Raw genomic sequence first — 19,581 nt, 5'->3', positions numbered from 1 at the left:
TGTAAATAATAGTTGTAAATAAAATGAACGACAGGTTTTAAAACCTGACATCTTCAGCAATAGCCTACAGTTTATATTGGTAAGGCTCATCTAAATATATACTTGAATCCAATTTAAAATTCATCTTGTGCATATTTAATTTTGAGCGGGATCATGGGAAATGCTGTTCCTCCTGTCCTGCTATAGGCTAAGTGAACACGCTCTCTTGACATATCAGACGCCCATACATCCCTTCCTTCATATCAGCTGAATTACTGGTATATTCACGCTCACTTGCTCACTGATCTTGATCAACATCATTGGTCAGCCCAGAACCTGTCACTTCCTGAATAAACATACAGCCTCTCTTCTTCTGTGGTGCCACTCTGCTCCTGTCCTTGACTCAGTCAGTTGGGCTAGACTCTCATCTGTCGGCCCCTCCCTCCTTAGTGCCCTGGTCAGAGTGGAATGAGCCTGGCTGGCCTGGCTCTGACACTAATAAAGAACCCCATCTGAGCCAGGCAGGCGGGAGGAGAAAGGCCAGTGAGCCACTGAGCATTTCAGCAGTAACCCCCCCCCCGGCTCCCCTCACCCCTGTCATGATGAAAGGGGAGGAGTGCCGGGGTACTTAAATTCCAGCGGGGGCCAGAGTCACCTCACCAGCGCTATCTCTATCAGGGCCAGGTGAGACATTCTGACTGGGAGGCTCAGAGATGTCAGAGAGGCTTCAAATGGCTCCATCTCTCAGACACAATTCAGTATGTTCTGTGGAGGGAAAGTCTGTTATGAGGTAACTTAGTGGAGAGATGATATTGTTGTATGGCGAGATCTCCAAATTATGTGAACATCCAAATTAATTCTCAAGAGTGTAGGCACTTTCCTGTGAAACAGTGAAAAAACATTTACGATTTTAGTGGATTGTATTGACATACTGACTGCATACCTGATATTATACTGCCACCTGCTGGCTAAAATATCACACCACAAAAATGTTTTCCACAAGGAAAAGGAAAGCGTTCCTCATCTTGAACACGCCCTTACCAATGCTGAAGTTGAAGTCAACGCCCACGCGAGGAATATGAAACTAGCGAGATTGAGAGAAACACGAATGTAACCGAGACATCTTTCTTTACAGACTGTACCGCATGTGCATTGTACGTGAGTAACATTTATCCTTTTTTTTAAAGCGATATTTTTGACGTAATTAGCTGACTATTAACAATACCTTGACCTGCTATTATAAGGAAACAGACAAGTCACCACGTTTCCAGAGTCTAGACAACCCTTCAACATCTCAGGTGGCTGCGTGTGGTGGCGTGGCACGAGTCAATGCTGTTAGTTGTGGTTTCTTACACGATATACAATGTTTGATTAATCGTGGAAAGCAAGGAAAACTGACACCCAGCAGTTATTTTAGCATGAACACGTCACCTACAGACAGATTTTAGTAAAATCGTGTGCTGCATTGTCGGACTAGGCGGGGCTAAATATGGTCAAGTTGTCCAATGAGCTCGCGCTCTCCTATGTAAACAAAGCATTAGTTATGTTTTTGCAAAACGTATTCTCCATGGATTGAACTGTATCCACATAAGCACGTTGCCAGGTAAGTATAGTAGCCATTATGTTCTTTAGAAACGTTTAAATGTTATAGTATTACATTTGTAGCCTAATCTAAAATAGACTGCATTATCCCGTCATTATGAAGAGTTGTTGGTTGGGATACTAATGGTTAGCCCCTAAATTCCAGGCAGCTCTGTTGCTGCTTAGTCAAGCTGGTACTGTGTACAGCTTCATTTGGATGAGGTTGATTTCAAAACCAAATTTCTTATAATTCAATGATGTTTATTTGTCATATGTCCAAGATACAGGTGCCATGTTCCATGAGTCCTGTTGTGTTGGGGAACCCAGGAAGTGTGCGCTGTGTGACGGTTCTCTCCATGTCCCACCAGCCCACAGCACCATGGAGGGAGTCCTGAGCAGGCTACAGACTCTGACTCCAGATCAGTTACGACAGGAGACCATGGGAGCGGGGCTGAAGTGCGGCCCCATCACCGCCACTACTCGGGCCATCTTTGAAAGAAGGTTGGCCCGCGCCCTCCTGGAGAGGGATGGAGCTGACCTGACCAGCTCCTCCTCCCATGAAGACGTGTCAGGAGGGGCCACAGCAGACCGAGGGGATTCTGACCCCAGCCCTGACCTGAGGTCAGCAGACGCTGGGGTCACAGCAGAGAGATGTCCTGCCCCTTGTGAGGAGGCACAAGTGAGTCAACCAGACTCCCCCCCTGTTTACTACGGCATTTATCCCCAGAGGGAGGAGTCATCCGGAGAGACGGGTAAGACTGGCTGCTGGTCCATAGAGTGATGGAACATAATGACTTTGTATTATATGTGGTTGCATGTGAGAACGCCAGTCTGCGCTTTGTCTCTCATCAGAGAACGTCTGCGTGTACGTGGACAGGAGGAAAGCCCTGAGAGCCGTGGCCACCATGAAAGGGGCGAGGTTCAAGGCCTTCTCTACACGAGAGGAAGCAGAGGAGTTTGCTAAGGGCAGAAATGAACAAATCCTCTCACCACCCAGCACAAATACACCGGATCTGACACGGGGGGTTCTGGAATCTGTCACTGACACAGGTGGAAATCAAGATAATCAATCATGGCTGACTAAGCTATTATTAATATTCACTCACTAATATTCCACCAAACCACCCCCCATCCCCAGGCAGTCCTGTTTCTGGGGAGGGTCCAGCCGGGAACCCAGAGAGGGCCAACGAGTTCCGCAGCCCCAGAACCCAGGACCTGACGGCCAGGCTGAGGAAGGCGGTGGAGGAGGGGGACCAGGCAGCCTTCAGCAGCCTGGTGTGGGACAACCCACGCTACCTCATTGGTTCTGGAGACAACCCCACCATCGTTCATGTACGTAGCCATCAATACCGAGTGTATAATCCATAGGTCTATACTTTCTCACAAAAACAGTTCTCTGTGTCTTTGTAATCAGGAGGGATGCCATTATAATGTCTTGCATGTGGCAGCCAGAGAGAACCAGGCTGGGTTGGTCCAGCTCCTCCTGGACACTCTGGAGAGCCCAGAGTTCATGAGACTCATGTACCCTGATGACCAGGAGGCCACGCTATACCAACGCACACGCTACCTGGTAGACCTGTACCTCAACACACCAGATAAAATAGTGAGTAGCCTAGTCACACTGTAACTGGATTACACTGGTATTTAGGGTTGCAAATTTCAAGGAATTTCATTAATCGATAACTGTTAACCTTAACAAACGATAGTCGATTAATTGATAAGAACGTCCCACGCTGGACTGTGCTTTGCTCGCTTCATTTTTGTGTCTTCTTCCGCTGTGACCTTGAAATTTCCCAGCATCCCAATTAGCCTTCACTACATGGCATGGCCCTCATGTGCAGTCAGACCTTTACATTTTTTTAATGTGTTATTTGTATTGTGAAGTGCTTTGTGCATTCGTGCTTTGAATGGCGCTATATAAATAAAGTTTACTTACTTACTTACTAAATCATGATTCCATTTCACGCAACTTCCGTTGAAAACGTTCATTAAAAAAAAAAAGCTCCATTCCATTAACAAACAATTAATCGAGTAACCAAAATCTTACTCGAGTAAATTCTTATCTGCAATTAATCAATAGTCGATTAACTGTTAACATCCCTACTGGCATTTGTACTCCAGGCAGAGGAACTCCATTCATGGTATATGACTACAGCCATAGTCTGTAAGGGTTGATAAGGCAGGAGTGATGTCTGTTTGTTCTGTTGTTACTTCTGTTCCTGCAGAACAATGAAACTCCACTTCACTTTGCTTGTAAGTTCGGCTGTCCAGAAGTGGTGAATGTTCTGTGTTCTCATCCGGCCACAGACAAACACCGCAGGAACAAATACGGACAGAAGCCCTCCAGTGTAAGTCCAGCGCAGTACTGTCTGGTGTTGCACAAATATCAAGACATGCTGTGCAAAAGTACAGATTCACAAACAGGGTATTCCATTTCAGGTTGTATGTGAAAGGAAAAACAAAACCCTGCAAATAAAGAAAACAATCAGGGACTATCTGGAGGGTAAGTTACGGTTACCAGTCGTCCAGTGCTGGTCACTCTTAGACATTTTTATAATGAAAATGTTCATTGGTGAATAAGCTGTGGTTTTGTGTCCTTCTGACAGACCGGTGTTATGTTCCTTTACTGAGGGACGCTGACAACAGCTTCCAGCCTGTGATTGGCTTGCCATGGTCACCCAGGCCACTGGAGATGGATTTTCATTCACTGGACTGTGGAGCATCAAGGAGTCCCATGGACCCAGTCATGAGTGTACGAGCCTATGTGGGCCCCCTCAGTCCCTCAAAGGTACACATAGAGTAGTATAATCTACAATATTCATGATGATCTGGAGTAACGATCATGCAAATTAATGACAAAAAACAATAACTTGTACCTTTCGGTGTGTCCCACAGGCAGAGGAGTTCTACAGACTGTGGAGAACCCGCCCCGGGGATCGAGCCGAGCGCTTCCGGCACATTCTCAAGTCAGACCCTGACAGAGGAGTGGAGCGTGTGGGCAGGTGAGAGTGGACCAGTAATCCCTTAAAAACACCGGAGTAATCCTAATCTGGTTGATGACTGACTGAAGCGCTTTTGTGAAAACATCCTTAATCACTGTACACACAGTAAGTATCAGTGTGTGTATGTGTGTGTATATTTAGGGTACCATCTGTGATCTGTTTCATAGGGAGATTGCGCATGACATGGGCCATCCATGGGCAGAGTACTGGGAATTCCTGGACAGCTTTGTTGACCTCTCCTCTAAGGAGGGACTGAGAAGTCTGGACGACTATCTGGAGAAGAGGAACAAGGACAAGCGCATCCTGTCTGATATCAACAGCAGCCCCCCTCAGGGGTCAGAAGCCTCAGAGGGCAGGAGGTCCCCCCCAGTGGAGCAGAGCTCCCAGTCCCCTGTGTGTAACCTGCTGTCGGAGTTTGAGAGAGCCAGTCTTCTGGACGGAGAGGCCGTGGGGCTGGCGGACAGCTGTCCAGCTCCATCTGCAATAGCAGGGCCAGAGAGCGCTGACCTGGACGATGGCAGCTTCTGGAGAACGTGGGGAAGGAGCCAGGGGAGGGCAGAGGAGGAGCTGTCCAGCACCTGCTCCGAGGAGTACATGACCGCAGACGAGGGCTCGGAGCACTCAGCGGGACTCAGGGAAGATGGGAGAGACAGGAGAGGCTCAGTTTCCTCTTGCTCATCTTACAAATCCACAGAGGACACTTCCGAAATCACAGTTCTCATGACAGACACCCCAACAAGACAGTCTCTGTTCATCGAGGGGTATGTTTTCAGTACTTAGTGAGGAACAGTACACAACCTAGATTAATTTCTGTGCTGCTGTATTCAATGCCATTACGTGTGTCTTACAGGCAATCTCCTACCAAGTTGGACAGGGAGGTTCTGGCTGTAGTGGAAGACCTAGAGATTGACCCTGAGCTGTACCCCTGCATCAGCAAGTGGAGGGACACCATTCTGGCCTATTCCCTGTCACAGAGGCAGAGGTGAGTTCAATGTTCACTCTCATTTGTGGTAGAACAAGTTGTTTCTGCTAGGTCAATAATGTATTGATATTGTTATACCATGTTCAGCTGGCCGAGCCCCATGGGGAGACGTGTGAATGAGGCTCAGAACGGCACCCCCAGCAGGCTGGGCTCTCCATGGCCTCCAGGACGGAGCAGACTCCCCAGCCCTGGCTCTCACACCCCCACACAGGCTGAGCTCCCCAGCCCTGGCTCTCACACCCCCACACAGGCTGAGCTCCCCAGCCCTGGCTCTCACACCCCCACACAGAGCAACGACACGCACATCCTCTTCAGGTCCCCAAACTGACATGGTAAATGGTAATGGCCACTGCAGCAGAACAGGTTGGCACGTTGTAAAGCCTGTATAAAAATGTTGTGGCACAAACGTCAAGAGTGTTAACATACGTTGCATTAATATGGGTGCATATAGTCCACAGTTCTTACCGATCAGCTTTTTATGGCTCTCACCTCATGGAGGGAATTTCCCCTGATGAGCTTTCAGATTGTCCAGATGTGTTCCCTCTTTGACGGTTCTTTGTGCAACCCAGTATCACAATAAAAGATGAAATAGAAGCGTTGGTCACACTGCCAAACGGGTCATTGCTACGTTTTAGCCCTGCTCAAGCGTAGGATATGCCCGTTTAAAAATACAATGGATTTCTGTGTAGAATAATGATTGAGTCTCACCGTTCTCATGTCAACGTGTAATACAGCCGTTTTGATGAAACGTTGTACTCACCCGTTCTGGTGTGATATCTCAATTCAATTTATTTGATTGAGGAAGCAGATATTGCACAATAGCACATCTACCACAGACAAGGGCAGGACAAAACTGCGTTGGACATGCTCAGCTGAGAGGGCGACCGGCTGCAACCTGCTCTGTCTACAGGCCCTGCCTGAAGATCATAGCCGACCCCCCCCCCCCCCCTCCACACACACACACACAACCAGGCCATGTCCTATTCACATCACTCCCCTCTGGCACGAGTCTGCGGACAATTAAGACAAACATAGTCCGCCATAGAAGATGAAGATGAAGATAGTCCGCCATAGTTCCCCCCCCCCCCCCACTGGCACTTTTGTATTGAAGTACACAATTCTGCACTTATTCTGACTGCTCTGATTGAATCAGTATATAACATATAGAAACTGTAATGAACTTGTGTATGCTTGCACATTGCATGTTACTGTCATCACTGTCCTGTAATAATAATAATAATAACAATAATAATAAGTATTATTATTATTATTTTTAATTGCATACTGCTTTTCATGACACCCAAAGTGCTTAAAATAACTAAGTGAAAGGGGGAGAGAGGGTGAGGGGGAAGGGGGCACACCTCATTCACAAGCCAATGTGTAAAACACTAAAAAATAAATTTGTGTTGTTGTCATGCACTGTCCTGTTTTGTCCTTGCACCTGTCCAATGTTCAGATTCTGAAGTCCCAAATCTGCACTTTTTTCATATTCCCTGTGTAAAATTAAAATTGAAACCAATCAGAAAACTATAGGAAATGTATCCTTATGCCAAACATGGGGAAATAACCAAAAACAGATTATTCCAGTACACACCATTAATGTGAAGCCTTAGAGCAGGATAGATGCTGGACTCTTGTTGATTTGAGTAGGCCTTGTGTGCATTAAATTCATAATCAATAGAAATCCATTGTTTTTTCTAAACGGGTGTATCCTACGCTCGAGCAGGGCCAGCGCCGTTGTTTAGCGGTGAAAGGTGATGATGATTAAGGGCCCACAAGCAAGCAGGGCCCACAAAAAACAAGAGGTCCCTCTTTCTATGAGGAAATTATTCTGCATGTAGCTCAGTCACACTAATGCTGCATCAGAATTCAAATTAAGCCACAAATAATGCAATACAGATGAAAAAAGTTTTAATTTACTGAGCAATATCCCCCTTCTTAAATGGTTTGGTCCATGCCATGGTTCATGCTAGCAAGTTTCACTTCTTTTGACATTAACGTCACTATCATTTATTTTGACTTCTGGACAATATTTATGGAAACCAATGGTCTTAACCGTGATTATGTTTCCAATGTGTTTTATCTTGCACATACACTCAAGCATTGATATAAAGTTACACAGTTAATTTTTCCTTTCTTACTTTATGAACATGAAAAGTTGAAAAGATACGCACGTCACTTATCAGGGTGCTGGGTTAGGTTAGCCTAAGAGAGCACTGCCCGCACATTCAAAAGTCCAATGTTGACTTTTACTAGAGTAAACTTTAATATATTGTAGCCTACGACCTGCAATCGTCTATTTTATGAGTGTGACACACACTGTTTGTAAGATGTCCTGACAAAAGGCTGAAAGCGTTGACTAGTAAAAGTCAACATTGGAGCACGAGTGTGCAAGCTACTCTTTTCATTAGGCTACTTTATAAAGAAATGTTTTTTTACTAGCCTACATAAAGTTTACACATATGGGTCAAATTATTTTGTTAAAGGTTCCCTATCCCTTTCTCTGGGGTCCCCAAAACATGTCTTTCAATATATTTTCAAACATATTTACAAAATACCATTTTGAGTAGCGTTCTAGTAGCCTATGCCGCTACTCTTGTTTTATTCATGCCTCTATAGGCTACACATCTGTTTCATTTTAGCATGTCTCTATACCCCTGAGTGATTTTTCATTCCCTCACACTGTCAGTACATGCATTGGCGATTTTTTTTTTTACTAATTAAAACAATTATTAAATACATAATTGTGGTTTGTACCAGTTTGTGTTAGATCATCATTAATTTTAAAAGTGTATTTATTACTTAAACTAGGCTACCTTTAAAAATATATATATTCATAATCCACTAATGGCACAACTCGTCCGTCGAAAAAAATGAGATTGACTGTAGTGCTCAGTGCTCAACAAGCTACAACTAGCCAACCTGCTCATAATGGCAAAAAGAGCTATAAAAACAATTTACCACTTCTTCATAAAATAAAATAAAATCTGGCAATGCTAATGAAGAAGCTACCACTCGAAATGACAGCGCAGCAGGTGCAATCGAATGCAGAAGTGCTCCAGAGGCTATCGGAGCTAGCACTAGCACTAGCACTAGCACTAGCACTAGCACTAGCACTAGCACTAGCACTAGCACTAGCACTAGCACTAGCACTAGCACTAGCACTAGCACTAGCACTAGCACCAGCACCAGCACCAGCACTAACACTAGCAACATCACCATCGGCGAGGAAGCTCGCACCAGCAGGCAGTTGCAGTTTGATGTTGTGATGTTGGGTATGGCCTAGTGGTCGGTCATAAAGTCATATTGACATGCTGGTGGTGTCTAGATGAAGTTTGATGCGTTGTACATATTGAATTGTCATACGGATTTCTTATTAGCATACTGTTCACAACTGGTAAACTTTGTAAATAGATGGGACGAGACGGCAGAACTGTTTTTTTTTTTCTCACGTCAAAATGTTGCCCCCCCTACTCTCAGAGGGTAAAATCGCCTATGGCTATATATATATTCCAGTTGATCCATTGACGCAGTTTTGTCATCATTGAACCTGTCTTGCAGAAAAAGCCGATTGAGCTTGTGAATGGCCAGAAACAGGGTGACCATAAGCCCATTGAGGAGGTCATCAAGGAGGACATTGTGGCCCCCAAGCCCATTGATGAGGTCATTGAGACCCCCATTGGCATTGAGGAGGCCAGTGAGGCCCCCGAGGACATTGACAAGATCTTTGAGGTCATTAAGGAGGCCTTCAAAGAGGTTGAGGAGTTCATGGAGGAGGTAAATGAAAACCCCAAGGTCCTTGAGGAGGTCATTGAGGCCCCCAGGGTCATTATGGAGTACATTGAGGCCATCTGGAACATCATGGACGCTATTGAAGCCCCCACCGTCATCGAGGATGTCATCAAGGAGGCCATTGAGATCCCCAAGACCATTGAGGAGGTCATCAAGGAGGACATTGTGGCCCCCAAGCCCATTGAGGAGGTCATTGTGGCCATTGAGGTACCAAAGGTCATCGTGGAGGCCATCAAGGAGGCCATGGAGATCTCCAAGGCCATTGAGGAGGCCATCAAGGAGGCCATTGAGGAGGCCATCAAGGAGGCCATTGCGGTCCAGCAGTCAGCAGGTTAGACATTTTGGGTGTTAGGGCATCTATTTCTATATATCATAATATGATCTATATTTCATATCAAACAATTTTCCTTCTCTCTTCTCTACACAATACCCAATTTAGAGATCATTTTTGCAGAGGAAGTGAACAACAAGAAAAATATGATGAAGAAGAAGAAGAAGGGGATTCGTAAATTCTTCAGCGGCCTCTGGAAGATCATGACCTGCTCCTCACAGATCCCAAAGGATGACTGAAGTTGACTGAGAGCAGCACCAGCAACCCCCCCCTCAAACAATAACCATTCAATCCTTCCAACCAGACCCCAACCACCCATGCAATCCATGCAATCCCCCTGCACAATCCTTATGCCTATCCAAACCTCCTCCACTATATCAATATACTCCATAAATATATATATATAAATCAATAAATATGTAAATCAATAATAAGTCATTGTTCTTTTTTCCAGATGTCAATGCCATTTTATTTATATAGCACTATTCGTAAAAAGAGACAGATAAAAACATAAATCATACCAACACAGTGAGAACAGATTTAAAAGAAACTATAAAAGTAAAAGCATTTTAGGATAGTGTAAAATAGAATAAAAACTATAAAACAGAATTCAAATTAAGAGCACAAAGATATTAAAACAAGTAAAACTATGTGGTAAAAGCAATGTTAAAAAGTTGTGTTTTAAGATCTTGCTTAAAAATTACCTGCCTCTTAGTCCTGGCTCTAGGGACCATTAAAAGCTCAGTGTCAGAGGACCTGAGGGACCTACTGGGTGTATATCTTAAAGCATATCTGGTATGTATTTAGGTGCTTGATTATGTAATGACTTATAGACTAATAAAATAATCTTAAAATCTAAAACTGACAAGTAACAAGTGCAGTGTGTGCCCTCCTGGTCTAAGTGAGGACATGTGCTGCAGCATTTTGTACTATTTGGAGTTGGCTAATAGCTTTCCCCTCACATCGCCACGGTGCGCTCTGTCCTCCTCTAGGGGAAAGGACAGGGCGGTGTGCGCTTCAGGCTCACGGGACAAGAGCATCAGACCCTAGGGGGTCAAAGGGCACACTCTGCTGACGGGGCGGGCCTCATGCATTCCCACCGGGGCACGGTGAGGCGCCTGGCGGCCCCCTGCTGGCGTCCGACTCCTCCGACCGCACGGCGAGGCTGTGGGACCTGGGGAGCGGAGGGGCTGGGAGGGGCCTGACCAGCGCTGCCTGTCCTACTAGGCTGACGGCTGCTCGCCGGCGTCCCCAACAAGGTCAGCGTCTTCGGCTCCAGAGGTGAGTGGGGCCGTCACTCGTCACCAGGCTCCGCGGCATCTTGTCAGTTGAGACGCCATTTTAACCTGTGGTGGTCTGGCAAAAACAGCCACAAAATACAAAGAGTATGAATAGGGATGCAAAATTCTGGGAATACTCACACACTTCCCACAGGGATTAACAGGAATGTATGGGAATTAATCAAATACAAATAGTATGAAGACATCACGCAATGTTACTTGGTGAGTCAGACATATGCTATCGGCTGTCCCTGATTGATGATGTCACACAGTGGCAGAACCCCTGGTGGAGCGTCTCCATCTCCATAGTGAGGCTGTGCTGTGCCTGGCTGAGGACGACAACTACATCATCTCCGGCAGCCAAGACCACACCGTGACCACAGCCGAAGGGCAGGAACGCCACTCCAGAAACTCCAGGTACACGCAAACACACACACACACCACACACACACTCCGAGGTGACAGTTAGTGAGCGGGATGTGCATCCGTATGTCTGTCTATGCTGATTGGATGGATTTCACACTCGCGGCACCACAAGTCAGGTCAAGTCATCTTCTCTTCTTACAGGTGCACCTACTGTACCTTGCCGGCCCCCGAGGACGCTGTGCAAACCGGGCTAGCGTCAATGGAGTGAGTCTCTTTCTTCTTTCAGTCTAAAAGACACTCAAATATTTAGGACATTTTATTGGCCTCACCTCTCTCCCTCTTCCTCATTCTGATGCTCTTTGTCTCTCTCTCCCAGGTGAACGTGAGAGCAGGACGCCTGGCCGCGGCCTCGGGGGACCGTGTCGAGGCGTGGGGAGCCCCGAGAATTGGAGGGGTCGTCAACAAGGGACCCACGCTCACCTGAATCCACGCCACTGTCCAACAAGAGAACCCTTGTTGAAAGATACAACACAACCCCTCAGAGCAGAGAGAAGCAGGCCCAGCTACCCATCTGTCCATCCATCCCTCCATCCATCCCGCCATTCATCCCTCCCTCCATCCGTCCACTCTGTTCGTCCGTCTGTGCTGTAAGAGAATACCCAGGCCGCTGCAAATCCACCACCATCAATTCAGTTGACTGAAGCTATGGCCACCTGTTCACTGGGGCCGGGTTGAGACTAGGTCTTATTCCTGCAGAGGACAGAACAGGGTTGGGACCAGGTTTAAGGTTGGGGAGACAGGTTCAAATCACTACATTCTAGTGGCCTTAAACCAACACCTATTTTACAGCCTAACCGACATCCTCTTACTCAGAGCTAGCGGCATGGACGTCGTCTGCAGCCATGGGATCTAGTCTCGTTCGGTCAGAGCAGAGCCTGCTTGTGTAACAGCTATTAGCATGTTATGGTCTTGCTCTGCGCGCCACAGCTTCTGTTCCCCACTGCCTCCTCATTACATGTCTGGTCCGTAAACACTTTTGTTTTGTAGTGTGTTTGCCTTCTGTAGTTTTTGTATGTTTTATATTGTTCCTTTACTCCTATTTTCTTAAATGTTCCTATTGTACAGCACATGGTTTATAAATAAAATGTACTTACCACTTACAGGTGTGTTCTTCATCTTATATACGTATATTTGGCCCTCATGGGGTAGCCAGCGGATGCTTATCTGAATCATACAAGAGATGAGTTATTGGTTGGCTGAACTAGACGGGAGTGCTCAGGACGATCATGACTGACAGCTCAGCCGGTCACACAAGATGTCATACTCTGGCTACCAGGACGCTCTCCAAACGCTCTCCAAACCCTCTCTCTCCCCACCCTCCATGAGAGAAGAAAGTTACTCTGTAGGGACTTTGCACTGAGCCTCCTGAACTCCCCCTTCAAGAACTGGCTCCCCCCCCTTCAGAGCCCAGGTGTCCGGTCGGCACACCAGACATGAAGCACACCTGCAGACACCCAGGACAAGAACCAAAAGATACAGGATGTCTCCCATCCCCTCCCTGACAAGAATCTTGAATTACCATTTTAAATATTGAATGTTTGTTCTATTGGTAATTTGAGTTAGCCTAGGTTTAATGTAAATATTCTTGTAAAATACTCATGCATTTCAGTTTTTAACTGCCATACAAGTGTCAAATAAAAAACTTGAACTTGAAACTTGAACTTGATGTCCACCTGGGGTCAATCTCCTCTGCTCTCCTCCGCTCCTGTCCTCCTTTGGTCTTTGGGGCAGTACAGTTAGGATCAGACCGGTGGCTGAAAGGTTGCTGGTTCAAATCCTGAGCTGGGCCACTTGAAAAGATGGGAACTTAATCGGTGTCTCAAGGGCTGTTGGGTGAGTTCCTATCAATAATTGACTAACATTGTGCCTGCTAATGGTGACATTGCGAAGATTAGAGGGGAAAGAAAACAGCCTTGGTGGGAGCCTGTACTGATGGTAGTCTCTCTCCAGACTCAAATATTACATTGAATTGCTGCGCTCTGCATACTACATAATAGAGTCTGTGCCACTTCGCCACCCAAGCAGGTATTCTGTTGGCATATCGATGGGTCCAAATTGAAAGAGTGACAGGTCATAGCAGCAAATGAGAGACACTAGCCCAGGTTAGGGAATATCTATGGGTGGGAACGCCTGATTGCGAAAGTCGTTACTGACTGGTGTCGCCGGGATTCCGGCGCTACCAATGAATTGCCAGGATTTGAACACCAGATTTTTGCATGAAGTGTCCCAGTACCATAGAGAGATCTGCAGCATGCAGTAACATGGTTTTGGTCTTGAGACTATGGAGTCAGAGATGTGCTTGCCCAGTTTCACGTGCTGCTTCCTGTCAGACAGGAAGTCTGTGGTCTACCTGCAGGTGGGGTCAGGTAAGCGCATGCTCCAGAGTGAACGGGAAGATGGTGTTGAAAGCAGAGCTGAAGTCCATCAACCAGCTGGAGAATGAAGTGAAGGGCCATGTTTACTGCATCATCCACTGACCTGTTGGCTCTGTAGGCGGACTGCAGGGGGTCCAGGAGAGGGTCTGTGATGCATTTAAGAGGCTGCAGAACAAGGCACTTAAAAACCTTCATTGCTACAGTGGTCAGGGTGATGGGTCTATAGTCGTCCTTGCTTTCTTGGGGACAGGGATGATGATGGAGCTCTTGAAGCAGGCTAGTACTTGGCATGTCATAGTGAGTTTGTTTGCTTCCTTCCTTCATTCATCTACCCTGGCATTCCCCTTCCCCTTACTTTTTTTGACCTCTAGTCCGTCCTTCACGTCAAACAGCTAGTAGAACTGGATGGGCCAGCTGACCGCACACACACGCACACACACGCAAACACGAGCTGCAAGCTAGCCTCCCATAAAGGTCTCTCTCAAGGACATCTGCGACCAATGTTAGCTAGCCCAGTTCGCCATGCACTAGCCTACTTTGCGTGTTGGCTACCGGGTTGCGAGATTACTTTTCGCAGTTTAGCAAGAACACCATAGAGGTGAGGGTCAGGTGTAGGGTTAGGGGTTAGGGTCTTAACCCTAAACTCAATGGTGTTATCGCTAAACTGCGAAACGCGTAGACACTCCCGGGTTACATTTGGCTGTGGCTATTGGCCTATTTGTAAATATCATGTTGCATAACAGCATTCCTAGCGGACATAAGGGGAAAGTTCATTTTCTTAACCCTATCTAGAAGCGCACCATGAACATTTTGCAACAGGACAGCATGGATTCGGAGTCGGAATATGATTTCAAAGATCTAATAAAAATAATGCCCTATTATGCTTGACATGTTTGTTAATGCTTATTCCCTTAAATAGGAACACATAAGCTGAACGTAGGCTGCAGCATCACGTTGATAAATTGGCAAACATGTAAGTTACAGGCTACGTCCGGATATGATTTGGAAAGATGTTCCTGTAGCCTACAGTAGGGGTAGAATGTTGAAATGTGTAGGCTATATATACAAATTTGTATATACAGGGGCCAGTCTTATTATGAATCAATTCTAGGCTAGTTCGTATGGTAACGTTATTTCAAATCACCACATGACAACCACACAAGAGTCATCAGATATCCGTGCGCGTAATAATGACCGACGTCACAATGGCTATATAATTCTATATAAGTAGGCTAATTCCACAAAGTTGAATATTGTTTCAGAGTTAACTTCACATTGACGGACAACCGCATCCTTATACAACACGATTAATCAGCAATTCATATTTGAAGACTATTTGAAGATATTTGAAGACTTTTAAATATAATACCACCTGTAAGTGGTAAGTACATTTTATTTCTAAACCATGTGCTGTACAATAGGAAAATTTAAGAAAAAAGGAGTAATTTATTTTTATTTTTATTTTTATTTAACCTTTATTTAACCAGATAAAAGCATTGAGATAAAATCTCTTTTACAATACTGACCTGGCCAAGAAGGCAGCAAAGTTTCACATAGAAAGACACAAGGACATATAAAATACAGAGAACAACACAACTAAATATACAAAAGGCGTAGACCACGTGGGAACAATAAGAAATTAAGATATATTACTACATGAGCAGCTGGTGGTAAGGACTTCTGATAGTTTCAGTTTAAAGCTGGCTAAAGGAATAAGTGCCATCAGTTTGAGGCTTGACTGAAGGTCATTCCAAGACCAAGGACCAGAATAAAAAAGGCTCCTTTTTCCAGCCTCAGTCCGCACAGCAGGTACCTGGAACCGTATCCAGGCACTGGATCTGAGGTTGTAAGAGTCACAAACTGGTACAAAATTGGAACATATGTACCGAGGGAGCTTGCCTAAAATGGCCTTATACAATAAAATAAACCAGTGTTGCATCCTGCGCATAGCAAGTGAGGGCCACCCAGTTAGGCTATACAGTGTGCAATGATGAGTCCTATAAGGTGCATTTGATATATATCTCAGTGCAGCATGGTAGAGTGGGTCAAGTTTGGCCAAAACAGTGGGACAGGCAAATCTATAGATGGTATCGCCGTAATCAAGCTGGGACAGGAATAAGCCAGAGACCAACCTTTTACGAGAAGATGTTGAAAAACAAGCTTTAAGTCTGTAAAGGAAGCCAAGAGTAAACTTCAGTTTCTTAGTTAGGGCTTCAATATGATGTTTAAAGTTTAGATTTCTGTCCAGCCAAAAGCCCAGATATTTGTATGTGTCGACAAACTCAACAGAGATACCGTCAAGGGTGTCAATGGAGAGGCAGGAGGACACAGACTTAGGAGCAAAGAGCATTGCTTTGGTTTTCATACCGTTTAAAAGCAGCTTGGAATCAAGAAGTGCATGCTGCAGTGTGATAAAATCCAATTTTAGATTGGAAACGGCAATATCCAGAGAAGGAGCACATGAGTACACAATAGTGTCATCAGCATACATATGATAGGTTGAACATTGCATCTGATTACAAATATTGTTTACATATAATAAAAAGAGCAAGGGCCCCAAAATAGAACCCTGTGGAACTCCCTTCTCCAGGGTGACAGGGTCAGAGATGGTACTGCCCAACCTGACGCATTGAGTACGGTCGGCTAAATAACTCTGAAACCAACTAATGGCATTGTGTCCGAAACAAGACACCGACAAAACATTAAACAGAATGTGATGATCTACAGTGTCAAATGCTTTGGTTAAGTCAATAAACAGTGCAACACAAAAAGATTTCCTATCCAAAGCAGCCTTAATATCATCTAGGACTTTCAGACTGGCAGTCACAGTACTGTGCTTTGATCTGAATCCAGATTGCAAAGGGTTAAGGATGTTGTGTGAATTTAAAAAAAGCTTTAGCTGAGCAGAAACTAAGGACTCAAGAATCTTTGATAACACAGAAAGATTTGAGATGGGTCGATAGTTATTCAAATCAGTGGGATCACCAGCTTTCAAGAGGGGCGATACAAAAGCTTGCTTCCACACAACTGGCAGCGTATGAGTGGACAGGGACAGATTATAAATATCAGTAACTGGTTGTGCTATAATCTCTGCTGCAATTTTTAAAAAGAAAGGGTCTAGGCCGTCAGGCCCGGCTGACTTTTTAGGATCAATTGATTGCAAACCGTGTAAGACTTCAGAGACCGAGAAGGAAGCAAAATCAAAAACAGGGGAGGAGATCATCTCTTGACTATGACTCAGGGTACGACCATGCAGAGAGTCATGACTTTGCTCATCAAAAATGTGACCAGCCTTTTTGAAATGAGCATTAAAAGCATTAGACATATCATTTTTGTCAGAAATAAAAGCATCACTGACCTTCAGTTTTTGTGGAAGACTAGAAACCTTCTTGTTCTGAAGTGATTTAATTGTTTTCCAGAACTTGGAATGGTCGTTAAAACTATCAGTGGTTAAGCTCAGATAGTAATCAGCTTTAGCTTTTTTAATAAGAGCTGAACATTTATTTCTGAGGACACGAAAAAGAAGCCAGTCATCAGCAGTGTTTGACTTTCTGGCTAAAGACCATTGCTTATTTCGATCATGAATAAGATTGGTTAATTCTCTAGTAAACCATGGATTGTATCTATTCTTGACTCTAAATTTTCTAAGAGGGGCATGCTTATTAATAATCAGTAAAAAGTGATCTGTAAAGAAATGGACAGCATCATCGACAGATGGAATTAACGCTGTAAGGTGCCATTTAACTTCCGCCAGGTCATGTAGGAAAGCCTGCTCAGAAAAATGTTTGAAGCAGCGCCTGAGCACAATAAGGCCCTTGGCTTTGGGCAACTTAGTGCTCCTAACGCAAGCAATGGTGCAGTGGTCGCTGATATCATTAGGAAAAACACCAACAGACACATATTTATGAACTGCATTTGTTAGAATGACATCTATAAGGGTGTCGCTGTTGGGTTTGGCAGGGTTTATTCTAGTAGGGCTTTCAATAAGCTGAGTTAAATTCAAAGAATCACAAACCTGCTTAAATTGTGAAGATTTATCACTCAGCCAGTCCCAGTTTAAATCACCCATTAAGATGATTTCAGAAGAAAACTTAGACAGCAATTCAGTAAGGCTTGTGGTTGCATCTTTGATGGCCGAGGGAGGCCTATAACAGCCAATAACCGTGAGAGGAGCATTTGCTATAGTTATTTGGACAGCTAGAAACTCAAGTTGCCTAGGTATTGAAATCGAGTGAAGGACAGAACACTGTAAATTCTCAGCAGTGTATATTGCAACACCACCAGCTCTGCCCTTACGGTCAGTTCTGAAAACATTATAACCATCAATGTGAATGACATTGTCAGTGACGGTCGGTTTTAACCAGGTTTCAGAAACTACTACAATATCAGGCTTAGCAACTAAAAACCAGGTCTTGAAAATATCTAATTTGGGCACTAGACTCCTAGCATTAACATGCAGAAAACCCAGCCCTTGCCTACAGCTAAACTCATACGGAGTTGGCAGAAGCTGCAAGGAAGCAGAAACATGCTCGGGACCAGGGTTAATGTTAACATTGCCAGAGAGTAGAAGCAATAACAGTATTAACAGTCTGGAAGATGATTTTTTCACATGGGTTCTAGACGAATTGGTTTTCTGGGGGTCAGGGCCACTCCAGTCCTTCGAAATTAGCGAGTCAAGAGTCAAAAGGGCATATGGGAGAGCGCATTTTATGCCGTAGAACGTCAGCTTTGGGTAAAGTCTATCCGATGGGGTCAGCGCTCCAGAAGTTCCACCATCTGAATGTTCATTGTAAACAAAGACGTCACTGGTAGCCAGACCATCAGGTTTGCCGAGGTGCAGTCTGACAAATAATCCCAGAAGAAGAGCAAGCACGAGAGTAGCTTTAGACAACATAGTGCTGCAACACACCTAGTTTAGCTCAGCTCAGCTTAACCTAGCCCAGCCAGACCAGGAAAGCCAGGGGCAGGTGGAGGCAGGCCTCAGCTACAGCAGCAGGGCAGGGCAGGTGGAGGCAGGCCTCAGCTACAGCAGCAGGGCAGGGCAGGGCAGGTGGAGGCAGGCCTCAGCTACAGCAGCAGGGCAGGGCAGGGCAGGTGGAGGCAGGCCTCAGCTACAGCAGCAGGGCAGGGCAGGTGGAGGCAGGCCTCAGCTACAGCAGCAGGGCAGGGCAGGGCAGGTAGAAGCAGGCCTCAGCTACAGCAGCAGGGCAGGGCAGGGCAGGTGGAGGCAGGCCTCAGCTACAGCAGCAGGGCAGGGCAGGGCAGGTGGAGGCAGGCCTCAGCTACAGCAGCAGGGCAGGGCAGGGCAGGTGGAAGCAGGACAGCTCCCCAGCAGTCAGGTGAAGAAATTCAGGCCATAGTCCACAGAGCCAGTAGAACTCCAAAAGGTCCACAAAACGGTAAAATGAGAAAATGCCAGGATCAAATAAAGACTACTACTTACTAAAATGGATGTTAAAAGTGCTAAAAACCAACAAAAAAGACCAAACACTAACAAACATTCAGCACACACAATGGGGATGCTGCCATCTTGTAAAAGGAAAAATAAATTTAATATTTACATCATCTCCGGCAGCCAAGACCACACCGTGACCACAGCCGAAGGGCAGGAACGCCACTCCAGAAACTCCAGGTACACGCAAACACACACACACACCACACACACACTCCGAGGTGACAGTTAGTGAGCGGGATGTGCATCCGTATGTCTGTCTATGCTGATTGGATGGATTTCACACTCGCGGCACCACAAGTCAGGTCAAGTCATCTTCTCTTCTTACAGGTGCACCTACTGTACCTTGCCGGCCCCCGAGGACGCTGTGCAAACCGGGCT

General features: G+C 45.5%; 1 protein-coding gene across 2 annotated transcripts; it reads left to right on the top strand.

Moving 5' to 3' along the window:
- Positions 1–1,024: 1,024 nt before the first annotated feature.
- Positions 1,025–6,833, top strand: LOC311327684 (ankyrin repeat and LEM domain-containing protein 2-like). Of its 2 annotated transcripts, XM_084460770.1 has the most exons (12): positions 1,025–1,137; positions 1,929–2,312; positions 2,413–2,610; positions 2,699–2,892; positions 2,975–3,163; positions 3,786–3,908; positions 4,000–4,063; positions 4,167–4,348; positions 4,456–4,562; positions 4,730–5,323; positions 5,413–5,544; positions 5,632–6,833. In XM_084460770.1, exons 1-12 carry the CDS (start codon positions 1,125–1,127, stop codon positions 5,870–5,872), a joined length of 2,421 nt encoding a protein of 806 aa, XP_084316896.1. In that variant the 5' UTR covers positions 1,025–1,124; the 3' UTR covers positions 5,873–6,833. The 2 variants fall into 2 exon arrangements, with proteins under 2 accessions (XP_084316896.1, XP_084316895.1); XM_084460769.1 differs by lacking the exon at positions 1,025–1,137 and having other exon boundaries at positions 1,668–2,312.
- The last annotated feature ends 12,748 nt before the right edge of the window (positions 6,834–19,581 follow it).

Source organism: Borostomias antarcticus (genome assembly GCF_949987555.1).
Source record: "Borostomias antarcticus genome assembly, chromosome: 2".
Lineage (NCBI taxonomy): Eukaryota > Metazoa > Chordata > Actinopteri > Stomiiformes > Stomiidae > Borostomias > Borostomias antarcticus.
This window is presented reverse-complemented; position numbering and strand designations above follow the sequence as displayed.